Here is a 23,777-nt window from a genome sequence, read left to right as displayed (position 1 = left end):
GACCATTTTCATCTCCAGAATTAAGGATTATTTTGATGTTACATCATTGCCTTTTCTCTTTTACTTTCCTTTTTAGTTTTATTTTAGGATTCCCTAATTTTAATGTTCATACAGAGATTTCTTTAACTGAAATACCGAATAGTTTCTTTGGTGCGAAAAACTATAATAGTACACAGGATCCTAATGAGACAATTAATAATGTTAAATAGGAAGTAAAGGGCTAAAGGTGTAAGGAAAGTGGGAAGGGTGGGGGAAAGGTAATAAGGGAGAAGGAAAAAAATATGAGAAACTGAAAAAATGGAAATAAAGTGTTTGTAAATGGGGGGGGGTGAAGGGAGGGCAGGGACAAGGGGAAAAAATGAGAATCAAGACCTATTATGTAAAGGTACAGAATCCCAATGATGAATGTAACTGTATTGTATGCCTAGATTGTACCAATAATCTCAATTAAAAAATAAATAAATAAATAAAGTTGGGGTCCTTGTGTTGTCCAGAGAGACCTGGACTGGTGGCCTGAGCTCTCTGGAGATAGCAGTAGGGCACATTAACATACAGTTCTGCCTGGGGGCTGAAGAAATTCCCACAGATCAAACATAAGATGGAGGCCTCATGGCGATAAGGCCTTTGCCTGTGTTGGCAATAGCTCAGGTGTGGCAGCTACTGGGAGCTAAAGAGACAGGATGCCCCGATGTCACCCCATGTCTCAGGTGAGCACAGATCTGGAGACCTTTCTGGGCCTGTCAGGGCCAGGTGCACAGGTGCGGAATTGCCTCTGTCTGTCTCTCTCTCTAACGTGTGTGAGACAGACTGAGTGCACAGCACTGCTGTTGCCAGAGACTCTAATTTGATCTTAAATTCTTTTTATAATGACTGTGTTTTCATTAAAGGTACATGATCCTTGTAAAAACAAAGCAAGACTAACTCTAGACATAAAGGAAAACACAAAGAAAAAAGTAACACACAGGTCCCAATCTTCTGGAGATAACCTATTGTAGTAGTTGATCAGACCACTTTCTAAATATCTCTGTGCACATTTCTAGACAGAATTGATAGCTAGAGAAATGTGACAGATAGATAATTTTATAACAGAGGTGTCCCTTTTAGACCTCTTATTTTCAAAACAAAACCATATTTAATTCCTTTGACAGAAGACAATGAAAACAATATAAAGCAATGCTGACAGAATTGCTGAACTTCAAATAACTGTACCTTCACCCAGTAAATTCATTTTTAGATGTCCCTGTAAGACAGTGATTCTTATCTGAGGGTGTTTTTGTCCATAGGGGACATTGAGCAGTGTCTAGAGATATTTTGGTTGTCACAGTGAGGGACCCGAGGCTTCTGGTGTCTGGTGACGGAGGCCAGGGATGCTGCTCACCATTCTGTAAAGCAGGCACAGCCCTTGCAGTAAACACCTCTGCAGCCCAAAGTGCCAGGCAGTGCCAAGACTGAAAAACTGCTTCTAGGGTCAGAAAAGAGATGAATAAAAGGTGACATTATTGTAGCTCAGTTACAGTTTTAGATAACCTTGATTGGGCTTCTGGAATGATAGATGGAATGATTAACATCATCCTAGTTATCCCTGTCCTCTGCCGACGAAAAACAAAGAGGCAGTGTCCATTATTTTGCCTTGTCAACAGTTCTTAATTCTACTGTGCAGTCTTCGTTTTCAGTTAAACAAGTCAGTGCCAAATACCCCGTCTCTAACCATGGTCCCCCCCTTTTCTTGGTCACCTCCTAGTAGATTGCTTTTTGATCTCAGTAGACATCTAGTGTGCAAGGGAAGGGAGGCGTCACCTAGTGCTCTGATTTGCCTTGGCCAGAGTTGCACCTGCAGATTTGAGTTTGTGTCTCAGTGCTGCACTCCTGAGGGGAGAGACCTGATGGATTGTCTCTAGGGTGCTGTGGGGGTGCAGCAGGCTCTTCTGGAGAAGTGGGATTGGATTTGGCATTGGAGTTAATTTCAGTGTGGGAGCAGGATTGTCAGTTTTCATACTAGAAGCTCTCAGAAGGCTAGACTGATAGTTGTGTGAACATCAGGGACCAGGTGACTGCCTGGGCTGCCCAGGCAGAGTGCTGGGTCCCTTTCTGACTGGAGTGTGCTGGGAGCTACCTATTGCTACATTATCCGTGGGCCCTGGCACTAAACCAGCCGGGGAGCTGTGTTTAGGTCAGAGCCACCTGTCCTGGGAGGAGTCCCAGACTCCCGTTCCCTCCTCCCTGATGTTGGGGACGGGCTGAGGACAGCCAGGGCCCAGGACATTGCGTGCACACTGGCTCAGTGAAGAGCCTCAGATGTTCTGTGCATCTTCAGTTTGGGCCCACTGTCGGCTGACTCAAAGTGTGTGTGTTGGATTCTGCCAAGCTAGTTCCAGTCCATGTCTGTAGTGCTTGCAGGAATGCAGGGCACGAGTGCATTCTAAAGCCATTTCTGAGCCAGCGCATGCATATTTGGTCCGGGCAGCATGTCGGCGAGCGGCAAGGGAAGACAGCCTCACAGATCATTCCCTGCGCGATTGGGATCGAGTGTGCTGCTCGGGTCACAGTCAGGAGCCTATTGCAATGTGACTTACCGATGGCTTTGTTTTGTTCCAGGGGAGCTATCCAGTTTGGGAAGATTTTATAAACAAAGCAGGAAAACTGCAGTCCCAGCTTCGGTAAGTAGAAGCCTTATGCTCCTCAGGAAGAGGGCAACATCCTTGGGCCAGAGAGGGTGGGGTGGATCCGCTTGTGCTTGGGGATCACTTGGCAGCAGCGCAGGCAGAGCCACATGCAGTGGTTCTGATGCCATTGGTGTGGCATCGCCCTTGCCCTGGTCTGCGCTGCCTCCCTCCCCCAGAATGTGTATAGCTCTAACTGTCAGGCACATGCTAGCTTGTTCACCTCTTACAATCCTCCAGAATGAATAGTTACCAGCCTGATGCTATAGATGAGGAAACCGAGGCACAGATAAGCTGAATGACTTATCCATAATCATTCTATAGTGATGACAGAGCAGTGATTTGAACTTGGGTGATGAGTTCTAATCCATCTTTATTGCCTTTCAACATAAAGGGTTTAAAACCTCATGTTGGGGGGGATATAAGTTCACTTCCGTGAGGTGTCTAGGAAAGCACATCTGTAGAGCCAGATGGACATCAGTGGGTGCCCCGTCTGTGGGCAGCAAAGGAGGTGGACTCCAAATGGGTGGTGGGATCTTCATTCTAAAAGTGGGTGGTGGTGAAGGTTGTACAACTCTCATTTTACTAAAGATCATTGAATAGTATGCTTAAAAGAGGCAAATTTTGTGGTGTGCCAACTGTGCCTTAGTAAAGATGCTTAGACCTGACAAGATCTGCTGTTGGTCTTCCCCAAGAAGCTATTGTTGTTGTCTAGTGGGCTTGTAATTAATTAATCATTGGATGTGATAGAAGATACATCAACATCTTTTTGTTGAAGCTACACCCCTTTAAATCAGCGTGGAGAAGGGATGGTATTGCACTGAGTGGGTGCCCCGTGAAGGTTGAAAGAAGTAATTATTTTGGTGATTCTCATCCGTGAAATGTGGGTGATTGAGATGGATGAGAAAGGTCCAGAGAGCAGCAGGGTCCGCAGGCATTTGTCAGGGTAAAGGACCATGTGGACGACAGACAAATGGTGGGGGTGTGGCCTTGCTTTAGCCCAGCCTCTGGTGCATCAGCAAGTATTTCCTAGAGCTTACACCAAGGACCTGGGTTCCCTGCCGCCCCTCTAGGAGAGAAGAGCCGGGAGGGCTGAATTTTTTTCTTTCATTCCTTCAGCTGCTGGGGGGCCTGGACTTAGAGTCCTAAGTAGCCTGCAGGTGGACTCCGGACTCTGGAATATGGCACCTTCTGCAGTGGCCCAGTCCTTTAGCATTCCCCTGCTCAAGAGCTTGTAACTACATTCTTCTGGAGCAGATGCAGCCTCCTCAGCTCTGAGTTCAAGCGTCTTCCCTGGCCTCACTTTGTCTTTCCCCACCTGATCACCACCACATTCATTGATTCATTCACTTGGCTATGCTGGGACTTTATTGATCTACATCCCTGGCCCTTTTGTTATTTTGAGGCAGGGTGTTGATGAGTTGCTAAGTTTCCCAGGCTGAGCTCAGACTGACCATGTTCCTGCCATCACCACACCGCTTGTTTGTTTTAGATGGGTTAGTCTGTGTCCTGTAGGAAGTCTCCTCCTGCAAGAAGACATTTAAAGACATTAGCCCAGCTATCTGTGGCCTCCCTTGACCAACCCACGAGCCCCTTGCCCTCTTTCGAAGAACTTAGAATGAGTATCCCACAGAGGAAATTTTGTTACTCCTATACATGCAGCCTAACACCCAGGCAAACCAAAGTTGGCCACCCATGATTTAATAAAACAGCATGATCTTAAGCCTTGCTGTTAGAGGGTACATCTTACTTGTTTTTTAAAATTTAGGCCTCCCGATGGCAGGGGCCATGTCTTTATTATTTTGTCAAACTACTAGCATACGGCTTAGAGGTTAATTTTCTGTACTAGAAAAGAGATAAAGATTGCAGAAGAAGCATGTAAGTCTTGGTGCACTTAACCTAAATCACTCCTGATGTCTTATGACTGTCAGAAAGTGCAAGGAGACTGTCGTGCAGAAGCTCTTACTTCCTCAGAATTTGTCACCACCCTAATCACTTGGGCGCCTTAGTGACTAACACAAGCCGCCTCTGCCACTGGGTGAGGAAGTTTGTGTGACTGACCCTGAGGTGAGTGCGACTAAATCCAGCCATTGTGTCAGAAATCAGTTGTAATTCACAGTGAGCTACTTATAAGTCCCTAGATGTACGATAAAGCTAACTTCTCCAAGGTTTGCATTTGATGTCAACTCTAAAAACTAGGCTTTGAAATGGAACTTTATGTGTGTGTATATGTCATTTTTTTTTCTTTAAATGTTCTTTAAGCAGAATATGTTCTTGCCCTCCTGGAAACTGTCAGGCCTTATTTTGAAGTCTGGCCCTCGGGGCCTCTTTGTAGCACTGTTTAGCAACCTTCTGCTTCGTGGCCACTGTGGCTGTTTCTTTCCTTTCTCTTCGTTTTGACCTTGACTTTCTAGTCCTTAGCCTTATTCCTCCTTCAGCAGCTTCACTTTCTCAGGAGTGGCCAGCAGAGATGAGCATCGCGTGAGCAGTGCTTGAGCCTGGTGTCCAGTTCCGAGCTGGGCCTGAGGTCCCCCAGGGCTGTTCTGGGACCTGCTAGTGTGGAGTCGCAGCTGTGGCAGGGCGCATTGCTTATTCCTCTCTGCATGACGCCGGGGTCCCACCTGCAGGAACCAGCAGGCTTGGGAGCATTCAAGGGAATGTTAAGAATGCAAGACATTTGTAGGATGTAACATGAGTACAGTAGATGTTCTCCATTTTTGGCTTTGACGGATTCAGAGGGTACAGTTTAAATAGCATCCTAATTGAAAATAATGAAACCTCACTTCATTTTAGTAGTGATTTAGGGGACAGTCACACTCCAGAACCCTGTGTTGGGTTGGAGTGAATGGGGCCCAAGTCACCCCTGGCGCGCAGCCCCAGCTCTGTGTGGGAGAATGATCCCTGAGGTCCGCTGGATCTGTGGCCTCAGTTTTCCTTTCACTACAGAGAAGGCTGAATGCCGTGACCTCTCCTAAGTCGATCCTTCCTTCAGTTCAGATGCATATATATTATTTCCCTGCTCTGAAGTTGGTTTCATCTGCACCATTTGTAATTTTTAATTATTTTTCTTTTGGATAGAAATACGTATCTTTTCCTCCTTTGCAGAATTTTGCCTGGTAGTACTAGTAACTTTATGGCCAGGTGAGATGGACTAGGAAGAAGGACTTGTGTTTGCTGACTGGCAGCGGGTGACCTGGGCATCCCTGGGGAGGTCTGTGAGGGAAGAACAGGGCTGGGCATCGGGGTTGTCTGTACCCAGGTGGATTGTCTCTCTTGGAAGGTTACATTCAGTGGCGGTTCAGCCCTTGAACTGTAATGAATTTGTCAGTGTGAGACATTTCCTCAGGCTTTTGTTATCTGTTTGCATTTTAGGACAACAGTAGTAGCAGCAGCTGCCTTCTTGGACGCCTTTCAGAAAGTGGCTGACATGGCCACCAACACACGTGGTAAGCAGATGGAAGGCTGCCTTCCAGTGCTAACTGAATTTGACATGTGGGCTTTCCCCCGGTTACTTCCCGAGAAGATGCAGTTTAAGTTATCAGAGCTTAGCTGACTCATATTTTGCATTTTTTAAACTCCGTGGTTCTATGTATTAGAAGGTATAACTAGTTCCCCAGACAGTAAAGCACATGTGGAGAAGAATGAAAAAGAAGAGGAACCACAGTTCCCATAGGAGATAGCCTGATAGTTTTTTGATCATTGTGGTGTGTGGTCCCCAACCTTTTTGGCATTAGGGACCTGTTTTGTGGAAGATGGTTTTTCCACGAATTGGGGTTGGGTGGTTTGGAGATGATTCATAGGGGAGCATGCAACCTAGACCCCCTGCCATGTGCAGCTCACAGTAGGGTTCGTGCTCCTCTGAGAATCTAAGGTCCACCCTGATGTGACTGGAGCTGGAACTCAGGTAGCAGTGAGAGCCACGAGCAAGCAAGGCAGCCTTGCTTGCTTCCTGCTGCCCCATCTTGCTGTGGGGCCCCTTTTCTAACAGGCCATAGGCCTGTCCTGGTCCAGGGGTTGAGGTCTCTGATGTTAATAATGACTGTGGAGCCCTGAGCTTTGGCTGCACACTAGTCTTCCCTCCTGGCATGGGTTATCCTGCAGTTTTCCATGTTCCTGGGGGGACTGGGACGCTGTGGAGGTGATACCATAGCCATTTCTTTAGATTCTCATCCAACCAAGGAACCCTTTCATAATGAGCAGGGTACCCAGCGGGTTGTGTGTATTTGTTTGTGTGTCTCCCACATGTGACTGCAGACTTGCTGAGCTAGAGACTGATTACTCACCTCTGAATACCCAGAAACATAGTACCCAGAACATTGTTGATGTTCGAAGTATGTTTATAAAGTCAGTAAACAGAGGTAAATCTGTGAAAAGGTTTAATTATGTCAGTGAGCACAAACATTCATAACTTTGAACTCACGAACATTGATGTGAAAGGAATAAGAAGAAAATAAACACCCCGTAGCTGTATCCATCTTTAGAATTACAGCGTTGCTAGTAATGTGGGGATCCCTGTTGGGGAGCCTGCGTTCCTTTTCATCCCGGGGCAGCCTCTCTCTTCTGCTGCTTTCTTGCCTTATCTTGCTGGGTGTCCCCCTTAAACTGGTAGCTATGCACCTTCTCCTCCTTGCCTGTCTGAGGGTTGGGGGCAAGGGTTGGGGATTGTTCCTAGTTGCATGAGGGCTTAGTTTCCCTGAAGCACACCATGGGTACCTCCAGCAGTTCTCAGTAGAGATCCATTTACTTCAGGGGTTTAATTAAATATTTGCATGGATGTGCAGCAAGGACATTTCTCATGTATGTAAAAAACAACTCCTTTTATTGGAGATGCTGCCGTAGGACTGCAGAAGTCAATACATTGCTTTGTTTGTCCTGGAGGAGCTTGAAATTGAGTGGGGAAAAGGAGACGTGTAAATAAAGTATGTCATCGTAGAAATAATACATGTGTGCAATAATTGTGGGGAACAGGGTGCTGGGGGAATATACAGAAGAGAGCAATTAACTCGGCTTAGGGAATTGAGGACGTTTTCCCAGGGGAAGCAGTGATTCTCCTCATTTCCAAGATGCCAGCAGTGTTTCCAAAGGTTCCCTGGGAGCGTGTGACAGAGGCATCAGAGCTGTGGTTTCTTCTCTGGGTTTTGTCAGCTCTGTGTGGACCTTCGCTGGTATCATTTTCTAAAAAGTGTTACATAGCGTTTGTGTGTCTGTTATAGAAACACCAGGAATTACAGCCCTGAAGAGCCTAGCATGCAAGCCAGTGCTCATAACTGTTAATAGATTGGATATGCTTTATCTTTTCTTCTGCTCAGCAATATCTGGAACCAGACTTGTCCTCCATACTGACTTTTTTGTGAAAGAGCCATCAGAATATGTCTTAGAAAAACAAATCAACAAAACTGTGGCTCTGTTTTGTGTGTGTGTGTGTGTGTGTGTGTGTGTGTGTGTGTGTGTGTGTGTGTGTGTGGGAGTATGTGTGGCAGTACTGGGGATTGAACCTAGGATCTTCAACCTGAGCTATATCTCCAGCCACCCCCTTAATTTTGAGACAGGGTTTCAAACTCCATAAGCTGCCCCCCCGTTGCTCTTAAACTTGTCATCCTCTTGCCCTCAGCTTCCCACAGTGCTGAGATTACAGGTGTGGACACTGTGCCCTGCTTTTTTTTTTTTTTGGTTTTTTGAGACAGGGTCTCACTATGTAGTTGAGACTGACCTGGAACTCACTGTGTAGCCCAGGCTGGTCTCGAACTCACAGCGATCCTCCTGCCTCAGCCTCCTGAGTACTGGGATTACAGGCATGTGCCACCATGTCCAGCTTTGTAATTTTAATTTTTTGAGGAGCCCTCTTACTGTTTTTCTATAGTGGCTGCACTAAATTTACATTCCTACCAACTGTGAGCAAGAATTTCCTTTTCTCCACATGCCAACACTTGTTATCTCTTGTCTTTTTGATAATAGCCAGCATTAGGGGAGTGAGTGGAATCTCATTGTGGTTTTGATTTGCATTTCGATGATGGTCAGTGATACGAAACATTTCTTCATCTACCTGTTGCCATCTGTGTCTTCTACAGTTATTTTTACCTCTCTTTTGGGCTTCTGTCCAGAATTTCAGGCTGACATGCTTCTGTTTTCTATCATATTAGCATTTGATTCTGTTTCCCAAAGGAAATAGCTCTGAAAGGTCTTTTGTACTAGTTAGTAATAAAATTGACTTTGGAAAATTTTTAAAAATTGGTCACTATAAGGGTAGATCTAATCTAGTTACTAAATACCTATGTTAAACTGATTTTTAAAACAAAATAATATAAATTAGTGATTATCCTATGCATACTTTGATTAATAATTAAACTAGAATGGAATTTGAGTTTATTAGCACTAGGCACACTTCTGTATTTTGTTGACTTTACACTATGGAATGAATGTATAATTTGTGTTAAATATGAACATACTCCTTTTCTGAATGAGTGGCCACCAGACATTAGTTTTTTGGGGTTCAGTGTACAGAAGTCCTTGACTGTGGAGCAAGGGCTCATTCTTCTGTGTCCGTGGTGGACCAGCCCATGCCCTGTCTTTGGCGTCGAGTAACACTTGAGTGACGGGTGTGCATTTGTCCGGACACCGAGGAGAAGCCTCCCACTCACTGGCCATGGTGAAGGTGGCCCGTGGGGCTGCCTGGTCTCACTGACAGGCACTGCCTGCCCCGCTTTGGTTCACGCTGGCTCTGCTGGCCACCACACAGTGTGCTGAGTCACACACAGCTCTGCGTGGCTGCCACTGTGTTCACCCCTTTGTGGCTCTGTGATTCCTTCTGTAGCTTTTTAGGACCACCTCAGCGATGACCAGATGGTGAGGCACCGAATCCTTATGAAGTAGCTGAAGGTTCTGAGAAAGAAGGACAGGAGTGCCAGGTGGAACAGATTCATCTTTAGCATCCAAAGACTTTTATTTTTTAAATTTTATTTTATCTCATTTTTGTACTGGTGATCAAACTCCGCTCTTTGAGCTTGTGAGGCAGGCGGCAGAACCACTGAGCTAAATCCCCAGTCCCCAAAGACCTTTATTTTGTTGCTTTAAAAAGTGGACATGGCTTTAATATTGAAAATCATGGTAGCTAGTGTTCTTGAATGTGTGTATGTCCTGGGCTGGGCTCTCTTCTGAGTGGTTTACATATACACCTGTCCCTTCTTACCTACGAGGGGCACGCTCCAGACCTCCATAGGTGCAACCCTGAAGTCTCAGACAGTATTGATCTCTAAAATGTATATTGTTTTCCTTCATATGTACATATCTATAATAAAGTTTACTTAATAGATTAGACACAGGCAGAAATGAACAAAAACTTGTAAGAAAACAGAATTATAACATACACTATATTGAAGGTTATTTAAAACTTAGGAATTATTTATTTCTTCATTTCCCACTTAACATTTTGAGACCCCAACCGACAGGATAAGGAATGGAAACCACCACAGGAAGCAAAGTGGTGGGCAGGGGAGACAATTGTGTCTTCTTGTTCTTACTGCAGCCTGTGAACTAGGTGCCTATGACTTCAGTTGAGTGATGAAATCAGGACAGAGAGCTTAACTGAACCTACCACTGTCACACAGCCTGAAAGTGGTGAAACCATGTGACCCAGATGGCTTTACTATTAGAAGCTACTGTGTAAGGAGTGCTAGGATTTAAAGTAAGCTTATATTTACTTTTATAGTTACTTGATCCTGAATGCATTAAAAAACAACAAAAAAGCCTGTGCAGCCCCTTTCGTAATGGCTGGGACTTTGCTGGTGTAGCCTTCTGGTTCTGCTGGCTGTGTGGCCCCAAACAGGTTGCATTTAATTCTCTGGGCTACAGTTTCTCACCTGTAAAGGAAGTGAGGTCCTAGGGATCCCAGGTAGCCTGTTTTAGGCTCTAATGTTCTGTGATTTTAAGTGTTTCTTTGGTCCTGTGAAATACATTAAACCTGGATGAAGTTGGACGGTGCCCTTTCCCTTTTCTGCATTTTCTCTGGAACTTCTGCTCTGGACACAGAGGACATGGACAGAGCAGCATCAGTCTGAGGGAAACAGGAGCGGGTCAGAAGAAGAAGGTGGACACAGAGCTGGCATCTGGGCCGTGTGTGTGTGTGTGTGTGTGTGCGTGTGTGTAGGGCCCCTGTCCTCCTCTGTGAAGCTGGGACCTAGAGGTGGCTCCTAACAGTGAGTCTGAATTGCCAAGGCTGGTGAAAAGCCTCATCATGACTCCTGTGTTTCAAGAAGCAGACTTCGTTCTTCAAAGAGTGTCGCTTGCTTTTTAGCACACTTTATCTATTTCAGTATGGATTTCCTTAGACGCCGTATGCAAATCTGGTGGCTGTTGCTTCATCGTTTAGGAAGTTTGTTTCAAGGTACGGATTGCGGGTCTCTGCCTCAGACCTGTGCAGCAGGAATAATCAGGTGGGACCTGCGGAACCTTGGTGTTGCTCCTGACATGTTCTTCGTGGTGTCACAGAGGGCCCCTCTCCATTGTGCTGTTACCCCCTTCAGCGGCTGCAACTCACCCACAGAGATTGCTCTCTGTTCCTGGCACCCGGGTCCCGAGCCCTGCCACTTGCACATGTGTCTTCCCATGTGGAGCACCCCTTCCGGCCTCCCTTGGGGCTGTGTGCATGCTCAAGCAGAACCTTGAGAGTCCCAGTGGCTGGGACCGTGTGTCCCCTTCTCAGGGCTTCCGTGGCACACGTTGGTGCTGGAGTCACCACCTTCCCGAGCACCTGCGACAGCCCTGGGGTAGGACCTGCTTCTTCCTCCTGCTGAGGAATGGGGTTCCCAGCTGCTCAGTGTCTGGCCTTTAGGGGGTACAGGCATTGTGTGTGGAGTGGGTGACACATTACACAGGCCCTGAGGACTCTGCTGAAGAGGCTATCCCCTCATGGATCGGGGCTGGCGGAACTCAGTGCTGGACCCCGGGAAGACACCATAGTGGAGGGGTGGAGGTGTGGCTGGGGCTCAGTATGGAACCCTGTGCTCCAGCTGGCCTGGTCTGGTCCGCACCACCTGCTGAGTTGTATTTTGACTACATTGTGTGATTGAGATCATGCTAGCCTTTAACTCCTGGATTAACTTCAGTTTTCAAGTTCAGAGCTCTTTTCTGTGTAATTAGAGCCTTGTGATTTCTACCTACAAAGCTCTTTAGCCTCAATCTGAAAAAATATTTCAAAGGAAAAAATGATAAAAAATGAATTCTTGTAAGTCTAGATTGAGAATTCTTTGCTAGTACCTTAAAGGAATGAGGTCAAATCTGTTCTTTTGATTAAAAACAAAAAGGTGTGGTATGTGTATGTAAGCATTCTGGGAGGCTGAGGCAGGAGGATCTTCAAATTGAAGCCCAACCTGGACAACTTAGTGGCTTAGGGAGACCCTATCTCAAAATTAAAGAAATAAGAAAGGGGTGGGGATATGGCTCAGCGTGAAGGCCCTGGTTTCAATCCCTGGTTGTACCAAAATAACAACAAAGAAGATATGAAACTCCGCTTCCCTAACCTGTTATTGTAGATCATAAACTGGGTTTGTGTTTTTTGGGGTCAGTTCTGCTTCCTTCGCTATTTTTAGTTACTGTTTTTAGTATTCTCCTGGGAAAGGACTTGGTAGAGTTTGAGAAACAAGTTCAATTGTAATTTTTTTTAAAGAGCCAAGTTTATTGGTTCAAATGATTCGAGGCTAGTATGTATATCAAGTTTTCCAGTGATGTTACTCTAGCAATGGTTTTAGGAGAAATGTGGCATAAAAGCATCTCCTGAAGCCCAGAGAAGGAGTTTTATAAAGACAGTGTCTGGGGTTCATTCTGCCTCAAGCCTGTCTGTGGCTGTCTTGGGGTTCTTAAGCTCTGGTTTCCTAACAATTGCTGATTTGTTGAAGGTATAAAATGAAGCACTCCATAGCTTGCTCATAGACAGATTCTCTGATACTTTTTAATAGAGATCTTGGCATGCTGGACTGAACATGACTTGCAGAACTCTGTATTTAGAGTTTCATTTTTGGGATTTTTTAACTTGACCTCTCGATTTTGATTCACGTGAATTATGCTGAGGGAGGCCTTCAGCATGTTTTGTCTTGCTGGAAGTTAAGCTTTAAAACGTCTCATTGCAGGGCTGGGGATTTAGCTCAGTGGTTCTGCTGCCTGCCTCTCAAGCACAAGGTCCTGAGTTCAGTTCCCGGTACCAAAAAAAAAAGTCTCATTGCTGAGTTATAGGCAAATGTAGGGAGGGAGAATACAGCTTATATAAAATAGGAACTTTCACACAGTAGTTCGTTAAAGTCGGAAGTTGGCTGGGTGACACAGAACAGTTGCCTTTCTTTTGCCTCTACTAGCAGGCCTCATGCCAGTGCTTGATCATCTAACTACTGTCTCCGTGGTGACTGACTTGAGCAGGCCTGGTTCTAGTCTGGGCCAGGTCCATGCCCTTGAAATGTGACTCGTGTGTGTGAGGAGCTGAATTTTTCATTTCTTAACATTTCAGTGAACACCCATTGAGACTTAGTGGCTCCTGTGAAGATCTGAGAGTGTGTTCCTACAAGAACAGACTGCCTGCATTCACAGTAAATACCGTGTGTCCAGAGCTGTCCAATGTCTGCGGGCTTTCTAAGTACCCAGGGTTCTGGGCACCCTAAAATCAAGTGGGTGTGGGCCTTGCTTCTCAGGCATCGAATTAGTGGATGGCATAGGGTTTGGGTGGACAGATGCACGGGAACTGTAATTGTAGTTCCAAACAAAAGTACCGCCCTCCTCTCCTTAAATATGTCCATTTAGGGCACTTTCAGTGGACAGGATATTGTTCCAAGGGTTAAAGGCTGCTTTCTGACACAGAAACTTACACCGTCGAGAATCCTTGATCTGCAAATCTGAAACCCAGAACACTCCAAATTCCAAAACTTTTTTGAGCATCAATATGAAAACCACAAGCGGGGTATTCCATACCATGAAACTTTGTCTCATGCACAAATTATTAAAAATATTGTGTGAAATTACATTTGGTCTGTGCATTTAAAGTAGATAAGAAGAACAATACACGAATTCCGTGTTAGACTTGGGCATGTATATGCAGGCTCTCAAAAATCTGTGAAAAAGAAATTTAGAACAGTTCTGATCCCAAGCATTTGCAATGAAGAATACCCAGCTTGTATCAGGGATGAACATGCACATAACACATGCACATTACACATACACAGACACATACCACCTGTGCAGGTAAGATCTTTATGGGAGCGTAGAGGTGGGGAAGAAAAAGTCCAAAAATTTTGGTTGGGGACGGCGATCACTGGGGAAAAGCTTGAGAAAACTGTTAGATGGGGAAGGCCTGCTGCCAAGCCAGGTCCGCCTTTGACCTGTCTTTTTTTCAGTACATTCAAGGAATCTTCACAAACCCAAGGAGGTGATTGTGCTTAGCTGTTTTACCTAAAGAAAGGAAACTGGTAAAATGAGTCCACACTACTGCATGTGGTGGGTTTGCCCGCAGGAAGGGGATCTGGCTCTCACCAAACAGCATCTGGCGCTTGTCAGCTGGAAGACACAGTCATGTCACGCGGGTATCCCTGTGCTCATTGCATTTCTTGGCCCTGAGGCTTTCACTGTGGTAGTTTTTTGGTTTCATGTTGGTTGTTGCATGCAAAAATTACAGCTCTAGACCTGGACTTAGGAGATCTTTGCCTAAAATGACAAAGAAGAACAAATCACCTTTTCCAGGATGACTGGTTTGCAGGCAGCGCTGGCCTCTGATGAGCTTACAGCTTTCTGAGGGCTATGGTGTTATCAGAACCTGGGATGGTTTACCGCAGCCTCCTTAGCTCCCGACAGCCCCTCAGGCCTCCTGATTTTGTGTATGTGTATTCATATTTCTATGTATGTTTTATGTTTAGTATCTCTTACAGTCTCAACCTGCTATGAAGTATGAATGAAGAGTTTTATATAATTATTGCTAAATATAATAGACACAGCTAAAAATCATAGCATTGTTATACATGTAGTTTCCATATAAATTCTCCAGCTCTTAAGCCCCCATACAGATATTTTATTATCACTGTCCTAGTTAAATAGGTTCATAAGTGTGCATTCTGCTTTTGTGTTTATTTTGATTGCTTTTCTACTCTGACACACATTGAGCCATTTTAAGTTCTTAGCACAGTAGATTAAGTCATCCACATACTGCTTAGAATAAAACAACTTCTTAAAAATGTCCTGTGAATGTAAAGTTTGTCTTGCCTCTTTCATTTTTTTCTAAATTTTCTGTAATTGGAGACTTTCACTTTTTAGTGTGCTTTGAAACTCAGACTTGGTGTTTTCAGGGTGGGGTGGCTGATGCTTTTTAACATTCTTAGCAGTGACAGTAAGAACTAGAACTAACAAATGAACTTGTGTATTTATTGATACTTTTATTTCATAGATTAAAATTCCCTTTTCCCTCCTTTCTTTCAGCCGATGTGTCAGGAAGTGATTATGTGTTTGAATATTTTAATGGGCACATAGTGCATATTCTGGCAAGTTTGGAATCCTGAGGTAACACTTCTAGTGATGAAAGTAAAATTCCTCTTTTCCATCCCATTGACCTTTGCTTGGTATTAAAACTGATGCCTGCAGACAGCACCTGGTCTCCTGTGACAAGTGACCTTGTTGTGGACCCTTTGTGAGGTGGCTGCGAGAACATGGTGACCGAGGTGGTCTGTGTGTAGTGTAGGTGTGCTGTTAGGCAGTTTACACGGTGAAGTGGTCACTCAGCAGCTCTCCTTCCAGCTCACAGGCTCCATGCATTTTGTTAGCGAGCAGGGATGACGGTCCTTGCCCCCCACCTACCCTGCCCGTGCAACTTGAGCACGTTACCTGTGCTCCCTGAACATTAGTACCCCACCCCTCCCCTCTGCCATATCTCAGCCCCTTGTAGGCACTTGGGTAAAGTATCAGTACACATTCATGAAGGAATGCTTCTGTTTGGGTTCACACACACGAAGCAAGCCATTTCTTTGTGCGCTCTTGTGAACTTGGTTTCCTCTGTCCTGCCCACCTCAGATAGAATAGCCATTTGGAATGTAAGTGTGAACACAGAAGCACTTGAGGTCAGACTATCATTTTTCTGGGAGATCCCTTCTGTTGGTGGCCATGGGTGCCACCTCTGGTCCTCAACCTAGCCCAGTGGGAGCCCGTGAAACGTGAGAGCCACTGAGGACTGAAATTTCCCCTTGGCCTGTGTGTTTCCTTTGCAGTAGGAAAAGCGTGCAGAATAAGAAATGCTCAGAAGGCCTTCTTGTCACCAAGAATTTGGCAGTGAATTCTCCTGATATATTTTAAAGAACTGTGATTTTTTTATATGTTAGTTTTTAGATAACGTGAGAATTACCTGGGAGAGTTTTTTTAAACAGTTCTTTGGTCTTTAATGATTTAGAAATTATAGACATCATGCCTTTTTCCTTGTCGTTCATCCTCCTAGTGCAGCCTTTTCATTTTTACAGAGAAGCTATCAGTGGGTGTGAAGTCGGTTCCTGCGGCCACCTGGCCAGTAGGGGTTGGGGCACCAGCCAGTGCTTTCTTTAACGTGGTCTCCAGCCTTCCTTCTTGGTTTCTCGGTGGGCGTGTTCAAGTGGGAAACAACATGGGTTTTGGGAAATAATCTGTTCTATGTCCTTGGTTGATTTTTATTTCTGGACATTTTTGTTTGTCAGTGATCCTTTGTCACCTGATATTCCAAAGCAGTTTCCCACTTCCCTCCTAGTCCTTCCTTTTTCTATGGAGAATTTTTTTTTCTGCAGTCTTTTAGCTCTTTGAAAGGGGGAGAGTCTATTTTTAACCTGTCTTTTAATCGTTTGTTGTATTTGACATGCTTATTAACTGTGAGAATATAACCAGGCTTCCATGCATCTGATTTCCCTTATAGGGAAAGATACACACCTTTTTTTTTGATTCCCAAATGTTTACAGTCGCCATGGAGCTCTTCTTTGTAGTAGAAGATAACTGCTGTTGAAATCTGCAGCATTTCCTGCTGTGTGTTCCAGGGCCCAGGGACCCCCGGTTACCATGGAGACAAATATCCAGCCACCGGTGGCACTTCCTTTAGAGCTGCATTTAAATGCATTTCATAGTTCAGTACAACGCTGCTTCTTCCTGCCTTTAAAATAAAGGGGGAAAGGCCGATTGATTACAAAGATGAAAAAATACTGATTCTGTTAAGGCAGAAAGAGACTCTTAGCGTGCACCCTTTTGATGTGGTTGGTGGAAATAGGGCAGTGCAGGTTCCTAAAGATGGCCACAAGCATCTGATAAAATGCAAAAGAACTGTGGAGGAAATTGTGACAATCCTTCTCCCTGTGCTGCTAACCTAGCTTTGCTTTGAGAATTATGGGCATGTGAGGTGACCTTGGGCACTGACCTGACTCTGGTTGGGTCCCACTGGTTCACCAGAGGGAACTGGTGGCAGACAAGAGAACTTCGGGTCCCACACTTGCTGTCAGCCTGTTGTTTTCTGACCTCCTCCCCTTGAACCTCGCAGATAACCAGGTCAGATGGAGAGCCCGGGGTTTGCGCGCCCGGATGTCAGTCCATGGTTTACTGTTGAAGCACGTGATCGCCATCTGTGCTGGGTGAGAGCTTCATGTGGATAATATGATCTAAGTCCCAGTGCAGGGTGCATTGCATATGGAGCTGGAGGAAATAACGAGCTGTGTAAATGACCTGCTGAACTCCCGCACTGGTGGCTGCTCCAGTCACTGGCTCCGAGTGGGCTTACAGGGTGTCACCCTGACTCTGGGCCCCAGGTCCCCCCTGCACATGTACCATGCAGACTCCTGACCAATGAGACTGAGGGGCAGTGAAGTCGCCTCCAGCCTCCTTGAGATGGACGGTGCCTGTTGCTTTGGTGTTTGTTTCCCCAAATGCATCGTGTGCCATAAATGCTGGGGGCCTGTGGCATGGAAATGGTGGGGTGTCCAGATGCTTTCCCTGGCACAGGTGGAGGTCTCGGCCTTGAGCATTTATCTCACGTTGAGAAAGTTGGTAAGAACCTTGGTGTACAAATGAGGAAACGCTCAGTGGCCCCAGGTGACTTGGTGAGAACAACATGGTCATAGCTTTGTGAGTACATAGCCCGGCATTGTTGGTCTGCACAACACTGCAGTTTTTCCACCGCAGCGATGAGGTGTGCAGCACTAACTGGGAAGTTGGGCTAGGGTGTCTTGGCCTCCGCACAGTTGACCCTTGGGGCAAGTCATTTCTTGTGTGTGTGCCTTAGCAACATCCCTGCATCTGCCTTCCTACAGTGATGTGGATAAAAAATGTCCCCTGGGGGACAGAATTGTCTGGTTGAAAACTACCACCCTAGACATTTTAAATGTTTTCACTGTGCCACGTCAGTAGAAGTGAGGCTGTTTTTTTGTTTGTTTGTTTGTTTGTTTGTTTTTTTTTTTGAGGCAATTGTGGACCGTGGTTCATATAAGCTAAGCTTAAAATTATTCACAGCCAAGTTGCTTTTAGAAATTGACAGTCCAGGGATGGTTTCCTCTGAAAAGCCACTGCTCTGCCACATTTAGTGAATAAAGCTCTGTGGAGTCTGCACCTTACTAGACAACCCCTTCTTACTGGACTGCATTTGCCAGTGTGCGGGACATGAACAGAGGGGCTCAGAGCTGCCCGCTGGAGAGCGAGCTCCTAGGCTGAGCCTGCATCAGGCACCAGTGCCTAGGACGCTCCTGAGTTTGGTTGTCCCAAAGATGACAGTCAAGTCTACTCCACTTGCCTCTCTGGTGACCATAGCAATCAAATGAGGTCGTGAGTGTGAAGGAGTTGTGTAAACTGTAAAGCCCCAGTAGCTGTGATTGAGATTGGTGTCCCGGTGTCGCGCGACTTCTGGGGTCACTGCACTGCCAGACCACGGCCTGTGTGGTTGCACAGAGACCCCCCACCCAACTTGCCCCTGCGTGGCTTGTCCCCTCCACTTGTCTGTCTGCAGCTTCTGCTGCTCTTCTGGGCTCAGTTGGCTCTTTGTCTCTAAAGACTGACTTTGATATTTTTAAGATGCTCTGAGGCTCTGTGGGCTTTATGTTTATGATCATTTCAGTTTATTATTTTGTCCCAATTCTCATAAGTCCATGGGTTAGATTTGGGTGTGGTGATGGGAGCGCGAGTGGACTCTGAGTTCCTGTTGCCTCCCTGGGTGTTGTGCATGAGTCCTCGCCCCTGCTCCTTACCCTCTCTGCAGTGCCGCGCCCTGCCTTCCCTGCACACGCTGCTGTGTCTGTTTATCTCTGTGTGCCTCTTTTTGCCAACACTGGACCCATACTTGGGCTGTTTTGTGCAGACCCAGCCCTGCTCTCCCACGGCCTGGGCTTGGTCATTAGTAGTAGTGAGCTCTACTTTGTGCCTGGCATCATTTTCTTTGTTCCTTTTTGAATTAAAGTGAAACTTACCTAACTGAAAACGAACCTTTTTAGAGTGAACAATCCAGTGGCATTTAACACATCCACAATGTTGTATAACACCGCCCTGTCTAGTTACAGAGCCTTTTTATCACTGCACACAGACATCCTGTACCCAAGAGGATGAAAATGTTCTGCACAGGGATAGTGGTGACGGTTACACAACATTGTGAGCATACTTAACTCTGTGAAATTGAATACTTAAAAATGGTTAAAGGGGTAGATTTTACCAGAAAACCAAAAACTCATGCCTGGGAAACAGTTATTCCCTGTCCCTCCCTCTCCCAGCTTCTGGCATTTTTTCATGCTGTAGTCGTCTTTGTATCCATAGCCCGGGGAATAGTAGTTGCTAAATCTAACTTGGTTGAGTGATTGAAATGAGGTTTTGCTTTAACGCCACTTTCTTCTCTACATGTCTCACAGCTCTGTAATGGAGAAAATTACCTTTAAGGAGATTTTGTCGAAACGTCTCACTCGTATTTTTTAGAGGGTCACCACTGATCGCCCATACAAAGGCCTCTTAAGCTAAAGCTCAACTTACAGTTTATCTGTCTGCCTCTGTTACCTCTGCTTGCTGTTTGTGAGTGGTAGTAGTGGTACTGGTTCCTCACCTGGTGCTGTCTTACATACTTGGGAACAAAGAGCTGTGGACTTTCAGATAGGTGAGTCAAATATGCACCCTTCCTTAGGGCACTGAAGTGCCTGACTCCTCTTTATTATATGGGGAGAAAGATGATCACTCATTTTTTCAGAAGTCACTGTTTCTAATCCTGTATCTCCCTTGAAGCCCAGCTGCCTTGTTGTTAATCCTTTATTCTCACAGCTCGCAAGATCTTGTTCTCTTCTGTTGCTCTATAATTTATAAAATTGTATTGCCGTTGGCTTGGGTTGAATTTACTTAATCATAGTTGAGCCTTTAGATTTTCCTTCTGGCTTGGACAAAAGCATCGTTAATTATGAACATGAATTCCTTCTGCAGAATGACAAGATTGAGCATTTCCGCATGCCAGTAACCCAGCTGTCTCATTCTGACACCCAACAAAGGCTTTTCAGAGACTGTTTTTAATGGTCATGGTATCAGATCCAAAAAAGAATGCAGAGGAGTTAACATTTGTTTGCCTCGTAAAAAAATAATGAAAGATTTTTGCTTGACTGTGGCTGTTTCTGTCTTGATGTGATTGTGGTCTCGTGGTCTCTGCCATGGCCAAGCTGCGGAACAAATGGTCGACTTTGCTGTGTCAGTGACATGACCTCGTTTGTGCAGATGCTAGGTGCTGGAGAAGCCCCAGGCTGGTCCCCTTTACTCTGAGAGGTCATGCTCCATGTGCTGAAGGGGTGGGAATGACATCCGCCCACTGTGCCAAGCCCTGCCCTAGCCTGCTGCAGTCAGGTGGCAAGGGCCATGCCCTGATCTTGAATCTTAGTGAACCATCTCCATGAGACAGTGAGGTGTCCCACCCTGCGCCCCGTGGGACTTCTGCTGGAGAAGTTACCGGATAGGCAGTTGGTTCCATCCTTTGGGAAAGGCCCCTGGCGGCTAGCTGGCATTTCCTAGGCTACAGGTGGACCTGTGCTGTTAGGTTCCTTCCCAGAGCACCAGAAGTCTGCATTATTGGGAATCTCTAGTATGTTTAGAGCCCAAGATCCTGTGTGTGTGTGTGTGTGTGTGTGTGTGTGTGTGTGCACACGTGTTTATACACACATGTGAGTGCACACACCTGCACACAGAGGCTAAGCATCCTGCATCTAAAACATGCATAACAAGAAGCTCTTCAGATTTTGGATTCTTTGGGATTTTGGAATATTGAATATTTATATAATAAGATACCGTGGCAGTAGGACCTTAGTGTAAATAGGGAATTAGTTATGTATGTATGCCTCAGACACAGGGCAGTTTTACACAATATTCTTATAACTTTACATGGACTTTTCCACTTGCGTCAGGGTCAGCACTCAGAACGCTTAGGATTTTACAGCATTTTGAATTTTGGATTTTCATATTTTGCATGCTCAGTCTCTGGGTACAGACAGCTAGTATCTGATAATGTGCTTTGGGCTCTTGAAAGGCTTTGTTTCTGCTTGTAATTCCTTGAATGACGAATTTGGGCTTACTGTTTCACTTTCATTTTTTAATTTACTTTTTATATGAATTATGGATTGCTTCCTTTTTAACCAAATGCATTTGTATGTAAAGGAACTTTTGGGTTTACTTTAAATGGAAGTGCTGTAATGTTAAATGTTAGACTTAAAGCTGTACCCAGACAGCTCAACACACTCTGTTTTACTGCTTCAGAAGACCCTGGAAGGATCAGTGTGGTCTGAAGGCTGGGACAGGAATGGCCGAGAGACCATTTGCCAGTGTTCAAAAAGAAAAGGGCAGTCTTAAATGTGAACCCTGGTGAAAGCCCTTTCATTTTTGCTCTCCTCAGGAAGGTGGTCTGGGATGTGCTTTGCTTGTAATGCCGTTGACATTCCTGTGTCTGCTTGTGTGCCCATGTATGTATCTACTGTTAAACATATGTTCTGGGTCATTTTCCTCCCCACTTTGTGTCCACCCCAATCAACTTTGTGGGGGGGGCAGTACTGGGATTGAACCCTAGGCCTTCACACTAAACGACCTCAACTTTTTTTTGATACTGGGGATCGAATGCAGGACTATGTGCTTGTAAGGCAGACACGGTGCTGCTGAGCTAAATCACTGGCCCAAAATAAGAATGGTCTGTATCACTTTTTTTTTTTTTTTTTTTTTTTTTTTTTTTTTTTTTTTTTTTTTTTTTTTTTTTTTTTTGGTCTGGTATTGGGGATCGAATTCGGGACCTTGCACCTGTGAAGCAGGCAGTGGAACCACTGAGCTGAGTCCCCAGCCCCTCTTTCTGTTTTTTATTTTGAGACAGGGTCTCACTGAGTTTTCCAGGCTTGCCTAGAACTCCTGCCTCAGCCTCCCAGAGTGTCCCCTTTAAATAAGAACTGCTGTTTCAGTGCCTGTCCTGAGCTGTCCTTGCTTTTAGTCACTGGCCCAGTAGCCAACCTTTGCCTTTTGCATTTGACCGTCTGTCCTGGCCTCCCCCTTCCTTACTCAGCTTCCTTCTGCCTCCTGCAGGGCTGACTGACCTCTCCTGGCCTCTGGAATACTCTCCCTCTCCTCACTGCCGCACACCTGTGACCTCACCCACCCAGGGCGGCTGTCCTGAGTGAGGAGGAAGCTGGAGGGGTCCAGAGCCCTGTTCTGGATTCCAGCTCTCGCCCAGCACAAGGGGGCTGCTTAAGACTGGGGTTCGAGACACCCTGTTGGTAAACAGCCCCCACCCAGTTTTATTCTATGAAGAAAGACAGGAAGAGAGTAAGTTACTGTGGTGGGACTGCTACCCTGCTGGTAAGACTGAAGAACTTGTATAACATGGCTTTTCAATTTGGGTGAAGTACCAGCCTGCACTTCTCCTGCAGTGTGACTTTGGGCAAAGGGCTTGAACCTCTGTGTGTCAGTTTTCCCACCTGTACACTGGATGGGCAGCAGCGTGCAAGTAGATGGGGGAGAAGGCTTTGTGAACGAGTGTGAGCAGTGTGGTCTAGCACCCGACCTGTAGTGGCATTCAGGGTTAGTTTTTTTAGTGAGAGCTACCTTTTCCCAGTACATGTGAATGTGGCAGACCCTCCACTGTGTGCTTGGGCAGCAAATACTGATTGTTCAGTGTGCAAAACAGGTCTGAGAGGTAAGTATGGATTTATCTCTGTACCCGGAATAACTGCGAATAGGTTCAGGATGGTACATTTTCCTGGGGCTGGGGACTCCTCTGCCCTCACTATGCCCCGTGGAAGACTGGTGACTTCACCAGCTCAGCATTTGCCTTTCTCTGTCTTTGGAGAATGTTGCAGTTTCTGTGTTGCTTTGGACTTTGCAGTACTGTAGCAGGTTCCCAGGGTCCCCCTGTACCTCAGGAAGCTGAGCTCTGTATTCTTCCTCTTTTTTTCCAACACTGGATGTTAGCGTCTGCTCCTTGCTGGACACTTCTGTTCTGGGCTGTGCCGCTTACTTTCCAGGTGGCCTTGAGCAGGCTGACGTTGCTCAGATAGGATTAAGGAGCTCCCTTCCTGTGTTTCAAGGGTGCAAGCTGCTGCTCTGGCCAGGAAGGTCTTTGGGCTTCGCTTATCCTCTCTCTGCCAGGGATGGAGCCCGGGGTAGTGAATGCAGAGCAGTGGCAGCTCTTGCTTGCTCTTTTCTCTGTCTGTCCCTCATTTTCTGCCCCCCCCATGTCTCTCTGTCTTTGTCTCTGTCTCTGTCTCTGTCTCTTTCTCTGTCTCTGTCTCTCTTTAAGCCTGAGAGTATTTCGCAAACAGCACTACTTTTCAGGAAATGAGGCACCAGCTCCATCTGAAGAGCAGCATGAGGGGACTGCTGCTAAGCCCTTAAGCCTTTTCAGTTTCACCAGTGCCAACAAATGTGAGATCCCCTCCCTTGGACACAGGGAGACTGCTCCTCCACATTGACCAAAGGCGGGACAGGCCAAGGACTCCACTGGGCGAGGTGGACTGGAACCCCTGAGCTGCATGTCACTGGCCAGGTCACTCTGAAGGTGCAGGGGTCTTCCCCTTAACATTCTAACAAACTTAGCGGCCATTCGTATGATATTCATTAACTCTTCCTCTGCTTGACACACCCCAGTCCCGGCTTCAGGATGAGCAGAAGCAACGT

General features: G+C 45.9%; 1 protein-coding gene across 1 annotated transcript in view; it reads left to right on the top strand.

The window, feature by feature from the left end:
• Mtss1 (MTSS I-BAR domain containing 1) overlaps nt 1–23,777 on the top strand; it is a 141,860-nt gene that overhangs the window by 24,023 nt on the left and 94,060 nt on the right. The window contains exons 3-4 of the mRNA XM_033759247.1: nt 2,596–2,657; nt 6,033–6,106. Of these exons, the coding sequence (XP_033615138.1) occupies nt 2,596–2,657; nt 6,033–6,106 (136 nt within the window). The remainder of the gene's footprint in view (nt 1–2,595; nt 2,658–6,032; nt 6,107–23,777) is intronic.

This window comes from Fukomys damarensis, unplaced genomic scaffold (genome assembly GCF_012274545.1).
Source record: "Fukomys damarensis isolate Sample0158 unplaced genomic scaffold, DMR_v1.0_HiC HiC_scaffold_5, whole genome shotgun sequence".
In the NCBI taxonomy this organism is placed as follows: domain Eukaryota; kingdom Metazoa; phylum Chordata; class Mammalia; order Rodentia; family Bathyergidae; genus Fukomys; species Fukomys damarensis.
The sequence above is the reverse complement of the archived record's forward strand: the minus strand, read 5'-3'. Positions and strand labels throughout refer to the sequence as shown.